General features: G+C 42.8%; 1 protein-coding gene across 9 annotated transcripts; it reads right to left on the bottom strand.

Annotated features, from left to right (window-relative positions):
- LOC100517161 (zinc finger protein 84-like) lies at nucleotides 9,112–22,757 on the bottom strand. 9 transcript variants are annotated; one of them, XR_002344784.1, is made up of 6 exons: nucleotides 22,334–22,736; nucleotides 18,382–18,413; nucleotides 17,151–17,323; nucleotides 13,617–13,743; nucleotides 13,233–13,380; nucleotides 9,958–12,658 (listed from the first exon to the last, which is right to left on the bottom strand). XR_002344784.1 is itself a non-coding variant. In XM_021094925.1 (6 exons), exons 3-6 carry the CDS (start codon nucleotides 17,163–17,165, stop codon nucleotides 11,007–11,009), a joined length of 1,887 nt encoding a protein of 628 aa, XP_020950584.1. In that variant the 5' UTR covers nucleotides 17,166–17,323; nucleotides 18,382–18,413; nucleotides 22,334–22,737; the 3' UTR covers nucleotides 9,958–11,006. The 9 variants fall into 9 exon arrangements, 4 of the variants coding, with proteins under 4 accessions (XP_020950584.1, XP_020950583.1, XP_013850699.2 ...); XM_021094925.1 differs by having other exon boundaries at nucleotides 13,233–13,325; nucleotides 22,334–22,737; XR_002344783.1 differs by lacking the exon at nucleotides 18,382–18,413 and having other exon boundaries at nucleotides 9,112–12,658; nucleotides 22,334–22,757.

The raw sequence follows: 22,762 nt of genomic DNA, 5'->3' as shown, positions 1-22,762 counted from the left end.
GCTCGGAGGAAGCTGCTCTAAAGAGGTAGGGGAAGAAGTCAGTTTATTCTAAGATTTTTGGCCAGGAAATGCATGCAGTCAGGCACACATCTTGGTAAAAGATTTACTGCTGATTGTAAAGAACAAATGTCTCAAGTTAATTTTTTTGTGCTTACCTATGTATGGGAAGAAGCAAGAATCCAGTGCAATAAAAATTCTTCCTGAGAAGTTCCCATTGTGGTTCAGCAGGCTAAGAACCTGACATAATGTCTGGGAGGATTCGGGTTCAATCCCTTATTCAGTGGTTGAAGGATCAGCACAGCATTGCTGCAAGCTGTGGTGTTGGTGTTGCCATGGCTGTGGCATAGGCCAAGAGCTGCAGCTCCAAATCAACCACTAGCCTGGGAACTTCCATATGTTGCAGGTGCAGCCATAAAAAATAAAATAATAAAATAATAAGTAAGTTACTCTCAGAGTAGAGAGTGGGTCAGCAACTGCGCTGGGTTACAGCTTACCCCTTGTAGGACTGTATGGTGAGCAATGCTCTTTTTTCTTAGCAGTGTTAATTTTTCTGCATCCACAGATTGATGAGTTTTTTTAGTCTAAGTTTTCATCCTTTTTTGATTAATTGTTGAAATACATTATCCCAGGAGTTCCCTGGTGGCTCAGTGGGTTAAGGACCTGGCATGGTCACTGCTGTGGCTCAGGTCACTGCTGTGGTGTGGATTTTATCTCTGGCCTGAGAACCTTTGCACCCTGCAGTGGTGGCCAAAAAAAAAGAAAAGTGAAATGAAAAGGAAAGAAAAATATTATCCCAGTCTTGTGTCTATTATATGGAATTATTTAATTTGAATGTAGCTGAGAGTTCCCGTTGTGGTGCAGCAGAAATGAATCTGACTGGTATCCATGAGGATGTGGAAGAGAAGATGACTTATGAGAGGAGCTAGCCAGCCAGAAAGAACACCCTGTGATTAGAGGTTGGGGCTTTAAATCAAATGCTATCAGTCAGACCTCCAGGGAGTGGAGGAGGCTGGAGATTGAGTTCAACCCCAAGTCAACCATGTCTGTGTAATAAGACCCAAATAACAACTCTGAAAGGAAGATCAGGTGAAATTCCCCAGTGAGCAAAAACCTGTCTGCGAAGATAACAAATGATTCAGGCTTAAGGAGCTTCCTGGTGGTCTAATGGTTAGGATTTAGTGCTTTCACTGCTGTGGCCCAGGTTCAGTCCCTAGTCTGGGAACTGAGATCCCACATTAAATTGCTACAGCTCATGCCTCCCCACCCCCTGAAAAAAAGATTCAGGTTTAGAACTCTCCCAGACTTTTCTTTATGTGTCTTTCAGTTACCTGTGTGTCTGGTTCTAATTTGTATCTTTATGCTATAATAAAACTAATGATAAGAATAGGACCTTCAGTAAGTTCCGTGAGCCTTTCTCACCTGAGGAAGGAGTTTTTTGAACCCGAGGGAACTCCTAGATTTATAGCCAGTTGGTCAGAAGTGAGGGTGGCCTGGCAACCCCTGAACTTGTGACTGGTGGCTGAATTGATGAAAGTGCCCTTAAGCTCAGTTTTGGCTAATTCCATATAATAACCCCTTTTCCAGTGACTTGTCCTGCCATCTCAGCTAGGTATCCAGTTTCCTTATGTATAGATCAATCCTGAGCTCTCTTTTGTAGTTTGGAATATGTTTCCATACCTGTACTTAATACCACTATGTAAAGATCACAAGATTTATAGTAAATCTTGTTATCAGATAGAATAAAATTCTTCTTTGTTTCTTTTTTGGCTACACCCATGGCATATGGACGTTCCTGGGCCAGGGGTCAAATCCGAGCCACAGCTGTGACCTATGCCACAGTCGCAGCAATGCCTGACCCTTAACCTGTTGCACAACAAGGGCTTGCAAAATGAAAATAGCAGCAGGAATGGAGCACAGTTGTGTATAGGCTGCAGATCACAGGAAGCGTTTTAACTTAAATCAGAGAGCCTGATTTCTTCGTTAGAGTTGCTTGAAATATTCTTGGCTGTTTGTCTCCTATAAGAATTTTATATTCCTATATATGATTATTAAAAAAATCCCCCCAAGAAATAGCAACAACAACAACAACAACAAAAAGACAAAAGATAAAAAAAAAAAAAAATCCTGTTAAGGAGTTCCCATCGTGGCTCAGTGGTTAATGAACCCGACCATGAGGTTTCGGGTTCGATCCCTGGCCTTGCTCAGTGAGTTGAGGATCTGGCGTTGCCGTGAGCTGTGGTGTAGGTTGCAGACTCGGCTCAGATCCCACGTTGCTGTGGCTCTGGCATAGGCCAGTGGCTACAGCTCCAATTTGACCCCTAGCCTGGGAACCTCCATATGCCATGCGAGTGGCCCAAGAAATGGCAAAAAGACAAAAAAAAAAAAAAAAAAAAAAATCCTGTAAAGATGTTTTTGGGGAGTTCCCATTGTGGCTTTGTGGTAATGAACTGAACTAGCATCTATTAAGATGCGGGATCTATCCTTGGCCTTGCTCAGTGGGTTAAGGATCCGGCGTTGCCGTGAGCTGTGGTGTAGGCCAGGAGCTGCAGCTCCTATTCAACCCCTAGCCTGGGAACTTCCATATGTCACACCTGCGGCCCCAAAAAAGACACCAAAAAAAAAAAAAAAGATGCTTTTTGGCTATATAGCAATAGTTAATTAATACAAGTCTCTATAGTGATAAGTATAGGTAGATTGGACTTTTTTTTTTCCTTAAAGGCCATAAAATGCTGCCAATGAAATTACGAACAAGATTTCCAAATTAAGTAACTGTTAGATTAGGTTATGGTATAATTAAACCAATCTCCAAATATCCGTGGCTTAAAATAACAAAGGTTTATCCTTCACTGTTACCGTTTGCGCAAGTGGGTTGTCTGGGAGTCCTGCTCTGCATCACCTGTGTCATCACTCATAACCCAGTAGAAGGAGGAACCCCTACCCGGACTATTACCAGTGACCACGAGAGATGGACCCAGAACGTGGAAGAGCACACACTGGCTCCTGAGGCTTCTACAAGAAGTAGCCATCGCACTGCCCCTGTTTCATTAGGCAGAGCATATCATTGAGTGTATGTAACTCTGTATGGATAGAGAAGGACAGTCCTTTCATGTGTCCAGATGGAGAAAGATCTAGATTATTAATGAACAGCCCTAATGACTGTCTGGCATCTTATAAAGACCGAATGAATGATTGGGAGCTTGCAAAATGAAAATAGCAGCAGGAATGGAGCACAGTTGTGTATAGGCTGCAGATCACAGGAGAGAGCCTGGGAGTTCTCGTAGAGACAGCGGGATAAGGATCCATCACTGTCACTCTAGCAGCTCAGGTTGCTGCTTTAGCGAGCATGCTTGACCCGGTGACCTGGGCCAGGGAACTTCCACAGTAACACAGGCATGGCCACAAATCAATCAATCAACCAATCAGTCAAGGTCTGACAGATGTTGGAAACATGTCCGTTACACTGACAGAACTAGGGACATAATGGTTCAATTGCTGGATTAAAGGACAAGTCATTGCTTTTAACATGATATTTTACAGCGTCTTCTGAACCTATGTACGTTCGTTGGGATACCCTCCCTCACTGGGTGAACCAACCTGGATATCCAGCTTAAGCGATAGGAAATGAGTAATGTTCCATGTATACTTTTGCCTTCTGTCTTCTGGTAATGTTTTTATAGTTCTCTGGGATCCTGTGTTCCTCGTTTTTATTTTATTTTATGATTTTTTTATTTTTTGCTTTTTAGGGCCATGCCCGCAGCACATGGAGGTTTCTAGGCTAGAGGTCCAATTGCAGCTAAAGCTGCTGGCCTACACCACAGCCACAGCAACTTGGGATCCGAGCTGTGTCTGCGACCTGCACCACAGCTCACGGCAACACTGGATCCTTAACCCACTGAGCAAGGCCAGGGATCGATCCTGCAACCTCATGGATACTAGTCAGATTCATTCCTGCTGCACCACAACAGAAACTCCCCTTATTTTTATTATTCATTATAAAACTTGAGTCATAGGGAGTTCCTGTCCTGGCTCAGCAGAAACACATCTGTCTAGTATCCATGAGGATACAGGTTTGATCCCTGGCCTCACTCAGTGGAGTTAAGGATCTGGCTTTGCCGTGAGCTGTGGTGTAGGTCACAGACATAGCTCGGATCCTGCGTGGCTGTAGCTGTGGCATAGGCTGGCAGCTACAACTCTGATTGGACACCTAGCCTGGGAACTCCATATGCCACAGATGCGGCCTTAAAAAACAAACAAGGCGTTCCTGTCGTGGCGCAGTGGTTAACAAATCCGACTAGGAACCATGAGGTTGCGGGTTCGGTCCCTGCGCTTGCTCAGTGGGTTAACGATCTGGCGTTGCTGTGAGCTGTGGTGTAGGTTGCAGACGCGGCTCGGATCCCGCGTTGCTGTGGCTCTGGTGTAGGCCGGTGGCTACAGCTCCGATTGGACCCCTAGCCTGGGAACCTCCATATGCCGCAGGAGCGGCCCAAGAAATAGCAAAAAGACAAAAAAAAAAAAAAAAAAAAAAAAAACCCAAAACAAAACAAAACCCAAAACCTTGAGTCATATAAAAATAGAAATAATTTTTAATTTCTGTATACCTGTCCCCCAGGTGATATCATCAATAGCATGCTTCCATTCTTCAGGATAATTTTTGTGACTGAGGTATTAGGAGTAAACCAGTGATCCTGGGCTCATGTAATGTGATGCCATGTGTAGGGCAGGTCTTAATGGCCAAATGCCAAGAGCACCTGAATCTGCTTAATGATAACGAGGACCCACAGGAAACATCACCAGACAAGTTTCCTCAGATAGATCTTCAACATGCCAGTTCTGAAAACCTACTGCCAATTTTAGGGTTGTTGCCTGTCACGACAGGATGGAGAGGTAAACTTGCAGGGTCTGTACCATGTCATAAGAAGACATCGTGGCCGACTGTAACATATTTGTTCTTTCGATGTGGCTTTGACATGTTTTTTCACACCAGTTGCCACATTTCTGACAGTCAGCGAAAGGTGAAAAAACATTGATTCTATAAATCAGAATTGCCTTTCTCATTGTTCTGGTTTCCTTGCACCCCAGACAGGCCATGGCTAGTCAGGAGGGGACTGATGGGTCTGCGATAACGATCATTAGCTCTGAGTCTCACATGAGACGGGATTGAGTTATGAATGACAGACTGCCGATGAGTTTGCTGAGCACGAGGGAATTTATTTAATTCTCAGTCTCACAAGATCAGGTAGAGACTTTAAATATATTAATGAGAGTTGAGGGTTAGAATTCAAATTTAGGAGTTCCAGTCGTGGCTCAGTGGTTAACGAATTCGACTAGGAACCATGAGGTTGTAGGTTCGATCCCTGGCCTCGCTCAGTGGGTTAAGGATCTGGCGTTGCCGTGAGCTGTGGTGTAGGCCGCAGACGCGGCTCAGATCCCGTGATGTTGTGGCTCTGGCGTAGGCCGGCAGCTACAGCTCCGATTAGACCCCTGGGAACCTCCATATGCCTCGAGTGTGGCCCTAGAAAGGACACACACACAAAAAAAAAAAAAAAAAAAAAAAAAAGAATTCAAATTTAACCTGGAGCGAGTAGGTTTTTCTAACCCTTGGTTGTTATCTGTTAGCAGTTACTTCCCTGGAAATAGGGTTGGAGGGTGGATATCAGAGACAGAGTACACAGGAGGTGGGGGGATGCCCTGGGGATTTGGGATGGAAATGCTATAAAATTGGGTTGTGATGGTGTTGTACAACTATAAATGTAATAAAATTCATCGAGTAATTAAAAAAAGAGAGACGGTAGGCAAGGATGCGGAAAGATGAATCAGGTATTTTCCACCTTTCCTGGGAGAACCTGGCGGGTGTCTTGGACGTGGCAAGGAGAAGTTGGAGTTACTTATCTCACCATTAGTAGGGTGCCTTTCTTGTTGGAAAGTGGTTGGCCAGTGGGAGCTGGGGAGGGATAAGGTATGTGAAGCCTCCTGACTCTCTTTTTAAATCTTTTTTGGCCGCCATGGAGTTCCTGGGCCAGGGATCCCATCCTTTGCCAGATCCTTAACCCACTGTGCCAGGCCAGGGATCAAACCTGAGTCACAGCACTTCAGAGATGCTGCCGATCCCACTGCGTCATAGAGGGAACTCAGACTCGAGATTCTCTGAAAGGATTTTGCTGCTCACAGGTAAGAATCTTTGCCTTTGGAGTTCCCTTGTGGCATAGCAGGTTAAGGATCTGGCATTGTCACTGCAGCAGCTCAGGTTGCTGCAGAGGCCAGGGTTTGAGCCTCGGCCTGGCTCTGTGGGTTAAGGCGAAGTTCGCAGCTGCGGCTCGCATTCAGTATCTGGCCCAGGAAATTCCATATGCTTTGTGTGCTGCCAAAGGAAAGGAAAAAACAAAACAAAGTGAAACAAAACCGCCCAGAATCTGTCTCAAAACGGTGTCTGGGCATTGCTTACATTCAGGACCATGGAGAGCTCCCGGCCATTCCTGTCCGTGTCTTTGGACATGCAGGCCGCCGAGCAGGAGCATGTTACCAGCATGTCGGGTTGTACTTGAGATGCCATCATCAGCCCTCATAACCCCCCTCCAAGATTCTCAGACCTTCCTCTTCTGAAGCCTCTTGGTTCCTGGGTGTGGAAGAGAAAGTCTGTGTCCCTGGGATTAATGTTAGCCCCTTTTATTTTTTTCTCATGCTCCTTGTACTATTTAGGATACATGTGCCAGCTTGCCTATTGAAAATCCGGAGATGGATGGTTCACTCTTCCTCAAAAGAGCTGGTTTTGGCTATGTGACCAGTGAGCATAAACGACCTCGCAGTCAGCTGGTGCCTTGGTTTCCCCGAAACGGGGATACTTCCCATACATTTTGGTAGTTTGTGATTTGGAGATGAGATTTTGTTTTTTCTTTTTGGCTCACCCATGGCACATGGACATTCCCAGGCCAGAGGTCAAACCCTCACTGCGGCTTCTGCCTGTGCCACAGCTGTGGCAACACGGGATCCTTAACCTGCTGTGCCACATGGAAGTTCCCATGAATAGTTTTTTATGTGACTGAAAAATGTCCCTGGATTCTGTGCCTAGATGTTGCGGAATACTTTGATGTTTACCCTTGTTTTATTTATTTTTTTTTCTCGTGCTATATTGTAGTTTTGTCTTTATTGGACTCTTTCATAAGTATAAACTGTCAAGTCTCATGAGTCCATTCAATCACCTTAAACTGCTGTCATTGCTGTTCCTTCATTTTAATGTAAAATATTGTGCTTGAAAAGGAAACAAATTTTTGTAAAATTAAAGTCAAGCTCATTAGTATCTTATTAGAGTTCCAAACCCATTTAAGAAAAGAATTTATGGGCGTTCCCATTGTGGCTCAGTGGATTAAGAACCCGAGTAGTATCCATGAGGACTCGGGTTCAATCCCTGGCCTCGGTCAGTGGGTTAAGGGTCTGGCGCTGTCGAAAGCTGCGGTGCAGATGTGGCTCAGATCCCAAGTTGCTGTGGCTGTGGTGCAGGCTGCCAGGGGCAGCTCTAATTCCTCCGCTGGCCTGGGAACTTCCATATGCCAACGGTGCAGCCCTAAAAAGGAGAAAAAAAAAAAGAAAATAATTTAAGAGACTTTGAAGTTACATTCTAGAAAGGGATTAATAAAAATACCTCGAAGGTTTGGTTTTTGTTCTTTCAAAGATAAGAATATCTGGTGCAGTATGGGGGGAACAAAAGTCTATTTTATTTAACCGTAGGAACAAACCACATTATCAAATCAAGCTATACCAGTACTCAAGCTAATACTTAATTTCAATCTTGTCTTTTGTTTTTTGTTTTTTTTTGTTTTTTTGGTCTTTTTAGGGCTGCATTCGTAATGGGAACTCCTCCATCTTCTGATATCAGGGGCTCTCACATTGTTAAGAATGCAAAAGGGTGTAGCAGTTCCCATCGTGGCGCAGTGGAAATGAATCCAACTAGGAACCATGCGGTTTCGGGTTCAATCCCTGGCCTCACTCAGTGGGTTAAGGATCCAGCATTGCTGTGAGCTATGGTATAGGTCACAGACGTAGCTCAGATCTGGTGTTGCTGTGGCTGTGGTGTAGGCTGGCAGCTTTATCTCTGATTCATCCCCTATCCTAGGAACCTCCATATGCCGCAGGTGCAGCCCTAAAAAGGAAAAAAAGAAAAAAAAAGAAAAAAGAAAGCAAGAATTCAAAGGGGTATAAAACCTGAGTAAATAGTCATCATCTTCAAACCATAAATATCTGCCTAAAAGAAAAATATTAAAGTGATGGCTTCTACTGTGTTTCATCCAATCTGAGATACCTTTGGTTGTATGATGCACCACTATTTTAAGTACCAAGTTCTCCATTTAAATATGTTAAGCCATCAACTGTATGATGCATTTTTTTGGCCATGTCCGCAGCATGTGGAAGTTCCCGGGCCAGGGATCAAACGCTTGACAAATCAGTGATCCAAGCTGACGCAGTGACAACACTGGATCCGCTGAACCGCAAGAGAACTACATATGCTGCATTTTAACTTCAGCATTTTTTGTTTATTTATTTTTACTTGAAGTAGTTTATTTACAGTGTCGTGTTAGGTGTTTCCATTTTGGCTCAGAGGAAATGAACCTGACTAGGATCCATGAGGACTCAGGTTAAATCACTGGTCTTGCTCAGTGGGTTAAGGATCCGGTGTTGCTATGAGCTGTGGTGTAGGTCACAGATGAGGCTTGGATCTGGTTTTGCTGTGGCTGTGGCAGACACCGGCAGCTGCAGCTCTGATTTAACCCCGAGCCTGGGAGCCTCCATGTGCCGAAGAAACAGCCCTGAAAAACAAAAGCAAAGAAACAAAAACTCAAAACAATGTCATGTTAGATTCAGATGTATAGAACAGCAATTCATTTACATATACATATATATATATAATTATATATAATATATATATTCCTTTTCAGATTCTTTTCCCTTATAGCTTACTACAAAATATTGAGTGTAGTTCCCTGTGCTATACAGTAGGACCTTATTATTAATCTGTTTTATATATAGTAGTGTGTGTGTGTGTTAATCCCAAACTCCTAATTTATCCCTCTCACTCCGTTCCCCTTTGGTAACCATAAGTTTGTTTTATATGTCTGTGAGTCTCTATTTTGTAAATAGGTTCATTTCTATTTTTTTTTTTTTTTTTTAGATTCCACATATAAGAAGTATCATACGACATCTGTCTTTGTCTGCCTTACTTAGTATGATAATCTCTAGGTCTGTGGTAACTTCAGCATTATTAATCCATGGGAAAATTTTTCCACCTTAGAATCGATGGAAAAGGTTTTACTCAAGAGAGGCTCAAAAATTTCCAGGACCAGAGTTCCTGTAGTGGCTTAGCGGGTTAAAAACCCAATATGGTGTCCTTGAGGATGCAGGTTTGATCTCTAGCCTTGCTCAGTGGGTTAAGGATCTGGGATTGCCACAGCTGCAGCAGAGGTCACAGACATGGCTTGGATCTGGTGTTACTGTGGCTGTGGTGTAGGCTGGCATCTGCAGCTCTGATTTGACCCCTAGCCTGGGAACTTCCATATGCCACAAGTGCGGCCGTAATAAGAGAAAGAAAAAGAAAAATTTCCAGGCCCACTTACTAATACCAGCAAATAGTGGGACATGGTGGGAGAGGTGTTGAGAGATATTCAGTATTATTAAGATTTCATACTAAGGAGTTCCCGTCATGGCGCAGAGGAAATGAATCTGATTAAGAACCATGAGGTTGCAGGTTCCATCCCTGGCCTTGCTCAGTGGGTTAAGGATCCGGCGTTGCTGTAAGCTGTGGTGTAGATCACAGATGCGGCTCAGATCTGGCATTGCTGTGGCTGTGGCTGTGGCCGGCAGCTATAGCTCCAATGAGAGCCCTAGCCTGGTAACCTCCACATGCCGCAGGTGCAGCTCTAAAAAGACAAAAGGCAAAAAAAAAAAAAAAAAGATTTCATACTAAAATAATGAAACATGTACTTCAATTATAATTTATGTAGCATTGTAATGATTCAAAGACTCAATGCAGATATTCTGTGGGTCAGTTTTATATACATTGCTGCACATGTACTAGGGAGTCACAATTGTTATGCTAACAATGTGCAATTCCCAAATATGAACTGTCATTTTTATAATAAAAATAGGTACAGAACACATATATTCTCACATAGTTCTGATGTAATTTTTTTGGTTTATGACTACTGAATTTATTTACAGATTTAATACAATTTCCAAGTATGAACAATCATTTTTATAATAAAAATAGGTACAGAACACATATATCTCACATAGTACTGATATAATTTTTTTAAGACTCCTGTATTTACATATTTAATATTTTCTATAATGCCATTTATTATGTCACAATTGCAGAAAACTACTTCCCTCATAAAACAATACCCATGAGGAGTTCCTGTCACAGCTCAGCAGTAACGAACCCAGCTAGTATCCATGAGGACTTGGGTTTGACCCCTGGCCTTGATTAGTGCGTTAAGGGTCTGGTGTTGTCGTGAGCTGTGGCATAGGTAGCAGACATGGCTTGGATCCCATGTGGCTGTGGCTGTGACTGTGGCTAGCAGCTATAGCTCCACTTTGACCCCTAGCCTGAGAACTTCCCTGTGTCGTGAGTGTGGCAAAAAAAAAAAAAGTCAACTCCCCCCAAAAAAAACAATACTCATGAAAGTATGGTCCCCTATATCCTTTAAAGTATAGGATTTTCCCCTGAATGTCAATTCTCTGATGCCAGTGTAGCTGAATTTCACACCAAAACATCCCGACAATTAATACATAGACAGAAGTTCCTTTCTATTTCTCTCTGGGTTACATTCAATTGACATTTATTGGGAAAGGTATTCCTTCCTGTTTGGCGTTCTATGCAGTGCCATTCTCTCAGTAATAAAGTGTGAATATGAAGACATGTCCACATCTGCTGCTGTCTTAAGGTTCCACTCCTGTGTAAACTCTGGGATGTAATGAGCTATTCCTTCTCAATGACAACTTTTGGGTATGTATTTTATTCATGACTTCTCTCTATGAGTTTTCTGATGTAAAAGGAGGCTGAATTTGTGGGAGAAAGTTTTCCCACATTGACTGCATCCATAAGGCTTCTCACCAGTGTGAGTTCTTTGATGTATAATAAGATGTGACTTCTGGGCAAAAGACTTCTGACATTGGTTGCATTCATGGGGTTTCTTTCCTGTGTGTGTTTGCTGATGTAACACAAGGCTAAACTTGATAGGAAAAGTTTTCCCACATTCACTGCATCCATATGGTTTCTCTCCTGTATGGATTCTCTGATGAATGATGAGACTAAACTTGTGAGAGAAAGTCTTTCCACATTCGTGGCATTCATAAGGTTTCTCTCCAGAGTGAATTCTCTGATGAATGAGGAGATATGACTTCCGGCTGAAGGCCTTGTGGCACTCACTGCATTCATGAGCTTTCTCTCCGGTGTGAGACCTCTGATGAATAGTGAGATGTGACTTTTGAGTGAAAGCTTTCTGACACTGACTGCATTCATAGGGTTTCTCCCCTGTATGAGTCCTCTGGTGTAGTATGAGACTAAATTTGATGGAGAATGTTTTTCCACATTCATGGCATCCATAGGGCTTCTCTCCTGTATGAGTTCTCCAGTGAGTATTGAGGAGTGACTTTACACTAAAGCCTTTCCCACATTCACTGCAATTGTAAGGTTTCGCTCCTGTGTGAGTTCTCTGATGTCTAATGAGCTCAGATCTCTGGATGAAGGCTTTCCCACATTCATTGCATCCATAGGGTTTTTCCCCTGTATGCGTTTTTTGATGTAAAATGAGACTAAACTTAAGGGGAAATGTTTTCCCACACTCTTTGCAACCATAGGGCTTCTCTCCCGTGTGAGATCTCTGGTGAATAATGAGCTGTGACTTATTGCTGAAGCTTTTCTGACATTCACCACATCTGTAGGGTTTCTCTCCTGTATGAGTTCTTTGATGTAAAGTGAGTTGTGACTTATCACTGAAGCCTGTCTGACATACTCGACACTCAAATCGTTTCTCTCTTGTGTGAGTTCTCTGATGTTTATTAAGGCATGACTTATCAGTAAAGGCTTTCCCGCATTTGTTACATTCATAAGGTTTCTCTCCCATATGGGTTCTCTGGTGTAGAATGAGATGGGACTTCTGGCTGAAGGCTTTCTGACATCTACTGCATCCATAAGGTTTCTCTCCTCTGTGTGCTCTATGATGCTTAATGAGGTCTGACTTCTGGGAAAAGGCTTTCCCACAGTCACTGCCGATACAGTGTTTCTCTGCTGTTTGACTTTTCCAGTGTTTAATAAGCTGAGACTCATGATGATGTCTGAAAGCCTTTACATGCCCATTAAATTCACTGTATTTTTGTCCAGTATGAATTTTCTCATACTTAGTATAAAGAAATAATTTGTCATATTGGTTAAAGTCAATTTCATTTCTTAAATGGCCTTTATTCTGAATAATATACTGTAGATTGGGTTTCAGATGTTTCTCAAGTATGTCAAATGTATGAGATATTTGTGCTAAAGACACATCAAGGTTTAAGCTCAGAGAAGATATTTTTCCAAATGCATTCTCTTTTTGGTGATTTTCCATAGTTTCCAGGTTGCCATGGTTTCCTTTGTGCCAGTCTCTGTGATTATCAACTTGCCAGGCATCTTCTAGAAACAGAATGAATCCACAATGACCATGTAATAGAAGGAGTAGGATCTCAGCAAAGGCCAAGGAGAGAAGAAAGGAGGCTGTGGGTATAAACCCAACATCTGTGATATTTATAAGTGAAAGGATCAAAAAATGGGGGGAAAAAGGGAATAAACTACAAGACAAAGGAGAGATGTACAAAATGAGAAGGGGGAATTTATGCATACTTGAGTACATAAGAAAAGAGAGCTATAACCATGCATTTGGGAGCTGGAGACAAGGAGGTACACTGAGGATGCCAGGGAGAAAGATTAATTAGGAGAGCAAATTGCAAGATGAACTAGAGAGGACTCTCGTGAGAATACAGAAAACAAGGAAAACTTTTTGTTAACCAAGCAAAAGAGACCTAATGTGGAGAGATGAAAAAGTGGAGTCAGTGTTAATGTATGTGAGAACTCACATCAACTGGTCTGAGTCACCAGCTTAAAAACTTCATGATGATGTCTGAAAACAATATTTCAGAAGTGCCTCCCATTTTTGGACCAGCTGAAATTTTAAATTTCATTTATTCTACAGGGCTGGTTTTTCACTCACCTGGATGAATCTGATTCTGAATTTCTTCCTCTATTATCCATGGCCTTTCTTGCTCCAACTGGTAGAATGAATCTGTGTTGGTAACTTGATACCCTACTCAAGGAAAATTATAGAGGATCCATGGTCCCAAACACTTGGCATGCAAGGCCTTTGAAAAATGGGGAAGATTACATTTTAGAGGCTGAACAGTTTGCATCTTGGCCAAGTAAAGGCCTTTTGCTCTGGAAGTGAGAGAAAAACACTCTGTGAGGCCAGAAGGTACTAAAATCTGCAGTGTATGAAACTCAAGTCTAAGAAAGTAAGGCGCTTGTAGGGGCCACCCTTCATCGCTGAGAAGGAAAAGGCAACCCACTGACTGTATGACCCAGGGAAAGCTCCGCTTACCCATGGATACTAGGTTGATATAATTTTCCAACATCACATCTTGATACAGGTTCTTCTGAATGGGGTCCAGTAGCTGCCACTCCTCCCAGGTGAAAACCACAGCCACATCCTTGAATGACAGTGAGCCCTGTAACAACATTACATTCATTCATTCTAAAGGGATCATCCCTCTTCTTCATGTTTAGAATGAACATCCCTTTTCATTCTAAAGGGATTCTCATTGGTTAATACTATGAAGATAAATGGGAATTTTTTTTTTTAAATTTTATAGCTGCAACCAAGGCATATGGAAGTTTGTGGGCCAGGGATTGAATCTGAGCCACAGCTGCAGCATCCTATAACCCACTATGCTGGGTCAGATTCAAGCTGTATCTCTGCAGTGACCCCAGCTGCTGTAGTTGGATTCTTTTTTTTTTTTTTTTTTTGTCTTTTTAGGGCCGCACCTGCAGCACATGGAGGTTCCCAGGTTAGGGATCGAATCGGAGCTGTAGCCACCGGCCTGCACCACAGCCACAGCAACGCCAGATCCAAGCCGCATCTTCGACCTACACCACAGCTCACCGCAACGCCGGATCCCTAACCCACTGAGTGAGGCCAGGGATCAAACCTGTGACCTCATGGATACTAGTCAGATTCATTTCCACCGAGCCACGATGGGAACTCCTGCAGTTGGACCCTTAACCCACTGTGCTATGGTGGCAACTCCACGATAAATGGGAATTTCTTATAATAACTTTTCCCATGGAAAACTATTTGATGGGTTTTTGTATAACTAGTTTTGCATTATAGGTTGTAACCATTTTTTAATTTAAAATATCCTGTCTGTGCTTCCACTGAGTCATTCACTGCTCACATGTTCACCTGTTCACCAAAGAGGAACAGAATACAGGCCATCCTTAAATCCTTTAATCTAGAAACCATCTACAACCTTTGTGTAGGCACCTATATGTCAGATAGCATATTAGGCATTCTTTTATAAATAAGATTAGCCCCTACCCAGACGGAGCACACTTGCCTGCCAAGAGAGAAATGTAAATGCACAAGAGTACATTTATAGTGGCACATAAGAAATGTATACCACGTGGGAGTTCCCGTCGTGGCTCAGTGGTTAACAAATCCAACTAGGAACCATGAGGTTGCGGGTTTGATCCCTGGCCTTGCTCAGTGGGTTAAGGATCCGGCGTTGCCGTGAGCTGTGGCGTAGGTTGCAGATGTGGCTCGAATCCCGCATTGCTGTGGCTGTGGTGTAGGCAGGCGGCTACAGCTCCGATTCATCCCCTAGCCTAGGAACTTCCATATGCAAAAAGGCAAAAAGAAAAGGCAAAAAGACCAAAAAAAAAAAAAAAGAGTATACCACGTGGGCATCAATGAAGAGAAAAACTGTAAAGCTTAAACTTCACAGATGTGAATCTGGAACTAATTCTTATGAGATCCATTCTGTGTTTTACAGCAAGTTTCAGAAGGAAGAGGTAGCATGGCATTCCAGAAAGAAGGAACCTGAATGACAGCCCAATGAAACCATGACATTCAGAACACGGAAAATACATTTCCGCCTAAGTGGAAATTAAATGATTGAATTCAGAGAAGGTGGCACACTCAAAATATTTTTCACTTACTGCTGTTACTTATATGCTGATATGAAGAGACTTTCAAGGTAAGTAGTTAATAAGTACATATAATAAAGGAAAGTACAGAAACCATAACCTTAATTGTGGTTATATATATATATATATATATATATTTAGGTTATTTTGTTTTGTTTTTGTCTTTTTAGGGCAAAACCTGCAGCATATGGAAATTCCTAGGCTAGGGGTCAAATCAGAGCTGGAGCTGCAGCTGCCGGCCTATGCCACAGCCACAGCAACACAGGATCTGAGCTGTGTCTGTGACCTACACCACAGCTCACAGCGACACCAGATCCTTAACCCACTGAGCAGGGCCAGGGATGAACCCACGTCCTCATGGATACTAGTTGGGTTTGTTACTGCTGAGCCACAACAGGAACTCCTGTATTTAGATTCTGTGTGGTAAAGGGTAGCTCAGCAGACCTGGGTTGCCCAAGCCCAGCACATTCCAAAGAAAAGCCTGTTCTTGACTTACTTCTGGGAGATAACCTCTGAACTCCTGCAATGTCCAGGCTGATGAATGTTTTCATACTTCTGAGGCCTTAGGCTATGCTATTTTAATTTTTTAAAAAATCCATTGACATATAGTTGATTTACAATATCTTACTTTCAGGTGTACAGCAAAGTGATTCAGGTATATATACATGGCCCTGAAATTTCCTCAAGACATGGGTATGGCCAAAAAAAAAAAAAAAAAAAAGGCCTAGACACAAATTAACTATATCCATTATGTGGTGTTACAAATAATTGCTGGGGAGTTCCTGCTGTGGTGCAGAGGGTTAAGAATTTCACTGCAGTGGCTCAGGTTGCTGTGGAGGTGCAGGTTTGATTCCCAGCCCAGAGCAGTAGTTAAAGGATCCTGCATTGCCACAGCTGCAGCCTGGGTCACAGCCGTGGCTCAGATTCAATCCCTGAGCCTAAAACGTCCATATGCTGTGGGTGTAGACATAAAGTAAAAAGTTTTGAAAAAAAAATAATTGCTGGGAAAATCAAACAATGACCACATGACTTCACTGAGAAGGAACAACTGGAAGCTTTGCCTGGTATCTCTGGGGCCTGGCCTTACGCTTTCTCTGTCACTGATTTTAACCAGTACGCTTTTATTGTAATACATTATAACTGTGAGTATAACCATGTTGCTGAGTACTGTGAGTGCTTCTAGCAAATCATCTGAACCTGAGGATGGTCTTTGGAACCCCAAAACATGAGCCATCACCATATGGCTCTTTTTCACTTCCTGACCCACTGAATCCATGCAGATGATAAAACTAAATGTTTACAATAGATTTGGGGGTGGCTTGTTACACAGAAATAGAGAGCTGGAACGGGATACCAGAGACAAGTTTCAGCTCAACTTTACTAAATATCTGGAGCCTCACAGGCTAAAATCCACGTTCTAACTTTATTTTTGTTCCGTTTTGTTGTTCTTTCTTTTTAGGGCCATACCTGTGGCATATGTACATTCCCAGGCTAGGGGTCAAATTCAAGCTGCAGCTGCCAGCCTACACCACAGCCACAGCCACACCATATCCAAACTGCAACCTACACCACAGCTCATGGCAACACCGGATCCTTAACCCACTGAGTAAGGCCAGGGATCAAACCCACATCCTCATGGATACTAATTGAATTCTTAACCCACTAAGCCACAGCGAGAACTTCCACGTTCTAACTTTAAACAATTGTATAAACATATGATTTACATATTCTCATTGGGACCTGACTATGAAGTTCCTTTTTTTCAATATTTTTTCCTAAATTCTGACATTTATCTCTTCATACTATATCCGGTATAGAGCAGTCTTCAGAAATGTTGAATAAACATATTCTTTTAATGTATGTGTTATTTAACCCCTTAAAATCCACTGAAAGCCAAGTGTAAAATAAATATACCAAAAAACCCACTCACTTGGGAATTGGACATTTTCTGGAGCCTTTAGGGATCTCCAACCACTGTAATGTCTGCTCTATTGTTGATTCTGGGCTCTTCCTGAAGCTCTAGTACGAAGTCTCCAGTCAAGGATTAACGTTGATCTTGGTTCCTTCCCTCATTGGAACTGTTTTATCCCAGGAAGCCAGGACCTGGAGGATTACAGAAATCCACTGCCGTAATAAACTGCAATTGGGAGTGTGACATCTTTCTGAGTTCTGTGAGTCCTTATTTGTATGTGTGTATATATGTATTTTACATGTGTACACATATATCAATATCAAAAAAATTTTTTTTCAGGTAGTAAGTTAACATGATAGTCTAAAGAAAAAAAAATATTCCCTGGTGGTTTGTTTTTACAGTAAACATCACTATTTCTTTTGGCCACACCCATGGCATGTGGAAGTTCCTAGGCCAGGGATCAAACCTATACCACAGCTGTAACCAGAGCCATGGCAGTGACAACACCAGATCCTTAGTCCACTGAGCCACAAGGGAACTCCAATATAACTATTTATAATAAACAAAAACAGCAAAGCTCTCTTCATTAAATTGTGTAATTTTGCCAAAACCTTATTCAAAACTAAATATACATTTTAGAGAAGAATCATTATAAATTTTTAAACAAGAAAGAGGAAAAATTTTAAAGTCTAAAAAATCCAGAGAAAGAGGTGTATGTGTGTGTGTATGCATTACATAATTGTAATATATAATGTATATATATATATTCTTAACCTGTCTTGGGTATTTACTATATGATATGATGGGTATGGGTACTCTAACTATATGAGTAGTTACTACTGATTTTTAAAAATTTTATTTTATTTTGCTTTTTAGGGCTGCAGGTGCAGCATGTGGAGATTCTCAGGCTAGGGATAAATCAGAGCTGTGGTTGACAGCCTACACCACAGCCACAGCAACGTGGGATCTGAGCCTCATCTGCTACCCACACCACAGCTCATGGCAATGCTGGATTCCTGACCCACTAATTGAGGCCAGGGAATGAACCTGCATCCTCATGGATACTAGTCAGGCTCATTACTGCTGAGCCACAATGGGAACTTCCAGCACAGATCTTTTTAAAAACAAATGCAAAAAGAATCGCAGGTTGAGAAATTTGCCCAAGTTGACATAGTAAGTGGCAGAAGATGGACAGAAGCCTAGGTCTGCCCAAATCCAAAATCCATATTCTTTTCTGAGTTAAACTTACTTGCAGGTGCTCTGACCGCTCACCTGGAAAACCTACAAGAATCAGTTTAAGTACATTAGTAATAATAATAGTTCAGTAAGGAAGAGAAAGAAAAAATGTTTATTTTTAATTATATGCTTTTATATCTATAAAATAAAGTACAATAAAATAAGTAATTTAAAAGTTCAAGGGAAAGAGAAGCTATCTGCACTGGCAGAAAACAGATAAGATCTAGGAATATACTAACAAGCAATTTTCAGACTTACATGATTTTTTTTTTTTTTTTTTTTTTTTTTACTTTTTAGGGCCACACCTGTAGCACATGGAAGTTCCCAGGCTAGGGGTTGAATTGGAGCTACAGCTGCCAGCCGGCACCCCAGCCCCAGCAACACAGGATCTGAGCCATGTCTTTGGATCCTTAACCCACTGAGTGAGGCCAGGGATTGAACCTGCGTCCTCGTGGATACTAGTCGGGTTTGTTACCACTGAGCCACAATGGGAACTCCTAGACCTATATCAATATTTTAATGTCATGTCTATCCAAATTATTGCAAAAATTTAATGTAACTTCAGTTAACACCGCAAGGAGATCCACATTGTAGAATACCATGCAGCCATTAGTAAGGCTTTGTACCAAAGTGAATAATCTGGAATAATTTTATTATATAAAGTTAAGTTTCTTTTTCTTTTTTTATTGACCACGCCCAAGGCACACAGAAATTCCCAAGCCAGGGATCAAACCTGTACCACAGCAGTGACAACACCAGGTTCTTAACCTGCTAGGCCACCAGGGAACTCTGAGGTTAAGTTTCCTTTATTTTTTTATTGTTTTTTTCAGCCCATATCTTTTTATTAAGAAAGGTGATGAGATTATTATTAATGGGATTAGGGAAGGTGACAGGATTAGTGGCCATAAATTTCTTTGAAAAAGCAAGTTATAAACTACTTAGACAGTGTTTTCACATATTTATAATAAAATGAGTCATTGGAATGTTTGAAAAAGGAAATTTATAAAAATTTTAACAATGTGTTGGAGTTCCCGTCGTGGCGCAGTGGTTAACGAATCCGACTAGATACCATGAGGTTGCGGGTTCGATCCCTGCCCTTGCTCAGTGGGTTAACGATCCGGCCTTGCCGTGAGCTGTGGTGTAGGTTGCAGACACAGCTCGGATCCCGCGTTGCTGTGGCTCTGGCGTAGGCCGGTGGCTACAGCTCCGATTGGACCCCTAGCCTGGGAACCTCCATATGCCGCGGGAGCGGCCCAAGAAATAGCAACAAAAAAGACAAAAAAAAAAAAAATTTTAACAATGTGTATACCTGGCTATCAAGATTTTGGATGTGGAGGCATTCTCTTGTGGCTCAGCAGGCTAAGGATCCAGCACTGTCACTGTGGCAGCTCAGGTTGTTGCTGTGGCACAAATTTGATCTGGCCACTGAACTTCTGCATGCTGCCAGTGTGTTCAAAAAAGAAAAAAAATTTTTGAATGTGGAAATGTCTTCTCATGTATCAGAAGGATGAAAAAGGGAGGAACCAGAAAAATATGCAATACATTTGAAAACTCGAGGGCTAGATACCACATCTTTCATAATAAGCATTTTGCCTTAGATTATTGAGATCTTGACTATTTCAAAGTATTTTTTATTGTCGTGGAGACTGTGAGAGGAGGAGGTGATTTGGAGGACAGAGGGACTTGGAAAGCAGCTTTTGAGGAAGGCATGAATGTAGTCTGAGAAGTGAGCCGGCTTTAAAACCCCAAAGTCCTGCAAAATGTAGACACCTCTCACGCTCCAACTCTCATAAATATGTCAGGTATCAATACCCAAGAACATCATCCCCAAAATATGGGCCACATGGCTACCTCAGTTCATAGTTTATGACTTTTTTTTTTTCTTTTTTGGCCACCCCACGGCATTTGGTGTTCCTGGGGCCAGGAATCAGATCCAACCACAAAGTTGAATCCTTAACCCACTGTGCTGGGCCAGGGATTAAACCTGCACCCCAGGGTTCCAGAGACACAACAGATCCTGTTGTGTCACAGTGGGATCTGACTTTTTAATTTCAACTCAAGTGTGTTGATTCACAACATGTCAGGTTCACATGCACAGCAAAGCAATTGAAATATACGTGTATTCTTTTGTCAGGTTCCTTCCTATTATGTTTTGGGTTTTTTTGTTTGGTTGGTTGGTTTTTTTTTTTTTTTGCTTTTTTTTAGAGCTGCACCTGTGGCATATGGAAGTTCCCAGGCTGGAGGTTGAATCAGAGCTCTACCCGCTGGTCTATGCCACAGCCACAGCAATGCTAGTTGCAAGCCAGGTCTGCAGTCTACACTGCTGCTCATGGCAACGCCAGATCCTTAACACACTGAGCAAGGGCAGGGATTGAACCCACATTCTCATGGATACTAGCTGGATTCGTTACTGCTGAGCCACAACTGGAACTCCTCCATTATAGGTTATTACAATATATTGAGTGTAGTTTTCTGTGCTATACAGGTCCTTGTTGTTTATCTATTTTATACATGCTAGGGTGTATATGTTAATCCCATACTCTTAATTTATCTCCCCTTTGGAAACTGTACATTTGTTTTGTTAAGTCTGTGAGTCTGTTTCTGTTTTGTAAGTGAGTCCATTTGTATCATCTGAAAATTGAAAATTTTTTTTCTTTTTGGCTGCACCTGTGGTATGCAGATGCTCCTGGGCCAAAAATGAAACAGATGTCACAGCAGTGACCAGAGCCGCTGCAGTGACAACACCAGATCCTTAACGTGCTGAGCCACAAGAGAACTCCTATATCATTTTTTTTAAGGTTCCATATATAAATGATATCATATATAGGACCACACCCACAACATATGGAAGTTCCCAGGCTAGAGGTTGAATCGGAGCTGTAGCTGCCAGCCCACTCTACAGCCACAGCCATGCCAGATCTGAGCCAGGTCTGCAACCTATACCACAGCTCACCACAACGCAAGATCCTTAACCCACTGAGCAAGGCCAGGGATTGAACTTGCAACCTCATGGATCCTAATCAGGTTCATTAACCACTGAGCCACGAAGGGAACCCCCAGTGATATCATATATTTGCCTTTCTCTGACATAAATCATGACTTCTAACAGATTATCATCAGCATACCCAGACCCAAACTCAGATTCCCATGATTCTCAGTGACCACTGGAGACCCTCAAAGACAAGAAACAAAACTGCCCCAAGAACTAACCTACCCACAAGGACACCCCACTCACTGACCATCTGGAATGATGCCCCAGTCGCTGACCCGCATCCCCTACCTATGTCCCAAACACTCACCTAAGCCAAGGACATTAAAAAACACCAAACTGCCAGTCAAAGCGGTGTCAATCACTTACCTCCCACCATGGGCATTCCCATTAGTGAATTTTCCAGAGAGCTCTCAATCACTCACTTATACCCCAAGGATTCCCCAGTCGCTGACCTTCCTCCAGGGATTCGCCAATCGCTGACATCCCTCTAAGGCTTCCAAAGCAGATCTTCCCCCAGAAGACCTTTTCAGGCTCAGACACGCCCTCAAAGAAACCTCAATTCCTGACTTCCTACAGGGACAACCCAATCACTGATGTCCTGTCATTCACCCCCAATCAATAATCTTCCCCCCAAAGATGCTCCTGTTACTGACCTCTTCACCCAAGTGCATCCCAGTCACTGACCCACTCCCTAGGTCGTGGCAAACACTGATTTGCCTCCAATGCCACCCAGCCACTGACTTCTCCCACAAAGAGTAACCCCACGCCAACTCCAATCTTTCCCAATATCCTGACCCTCTGCAGGCCATCCTCATTTCTGACCATCCCGCTTCCTGAACCATGGAATGCATCCCCTGTCCTACAAGGGCTCGCTCCTCTCACCGACTCCCCGTAGCCCTCCCCTACCTCAAAGCTCGTATCTCCGCAAAGCTCAAACTACTTCTGCTCCCAGAACGCGAAACTGAGACCCTACCCCCCAAGTAGATCCTTCGTGCACCAGCTGATTCACAAACTTAGCTGTTCCTCCTCGGAAATCGAGTTTAGCTTCCGTAGCATTCGAGTCTGTAGGCCGCCAACCTTCGATCGACGAAGATTCCCTTTAGCTTTCACGTCTTTTAGACAAAGACACTGTGACAGAGTATGGCAGCGCCCTGGCGGTGGGAACCGCCATCTTGGAAGATCTGCCGTACAACCACTTTTCCTGCCCCCCAAAACTTGTCGGCTTAACGCCAATCGCAATGTCGCACAGGGCAGTGCGCGTGCTCTAGCCCATCTCCGGGGAGACCCGGGTCTCAACCCAGAAAGGCGCCGCAACCCCAAAGATGTCCACTTCCACTTTGTCTCTTCTACGTACCAAGCTACACAACCACAGTGGGCGCGGCCATCTTAAAAAAGGTGCGCA

This window comes from Sus scrofa, chromosome 6 (assembly GCF_000003025.6).
Source record: "Sus scrofa isolate TJ Tabasco breed Duroc chromosome 6, Sscrofa11.1, whole genome shotgun sequence".
NCBI classification, from domain to species: Eukaryota; Metazoa; Chordata; class Mammalia; order Artiodactyla; family Suidae; genus Sus; species Sus scrofa.
The sequence above is the reverse complement of the archived record's forward strand: the minus strand, read 5'-3'. Positions and strand labels throughout refer to the sequence as shown.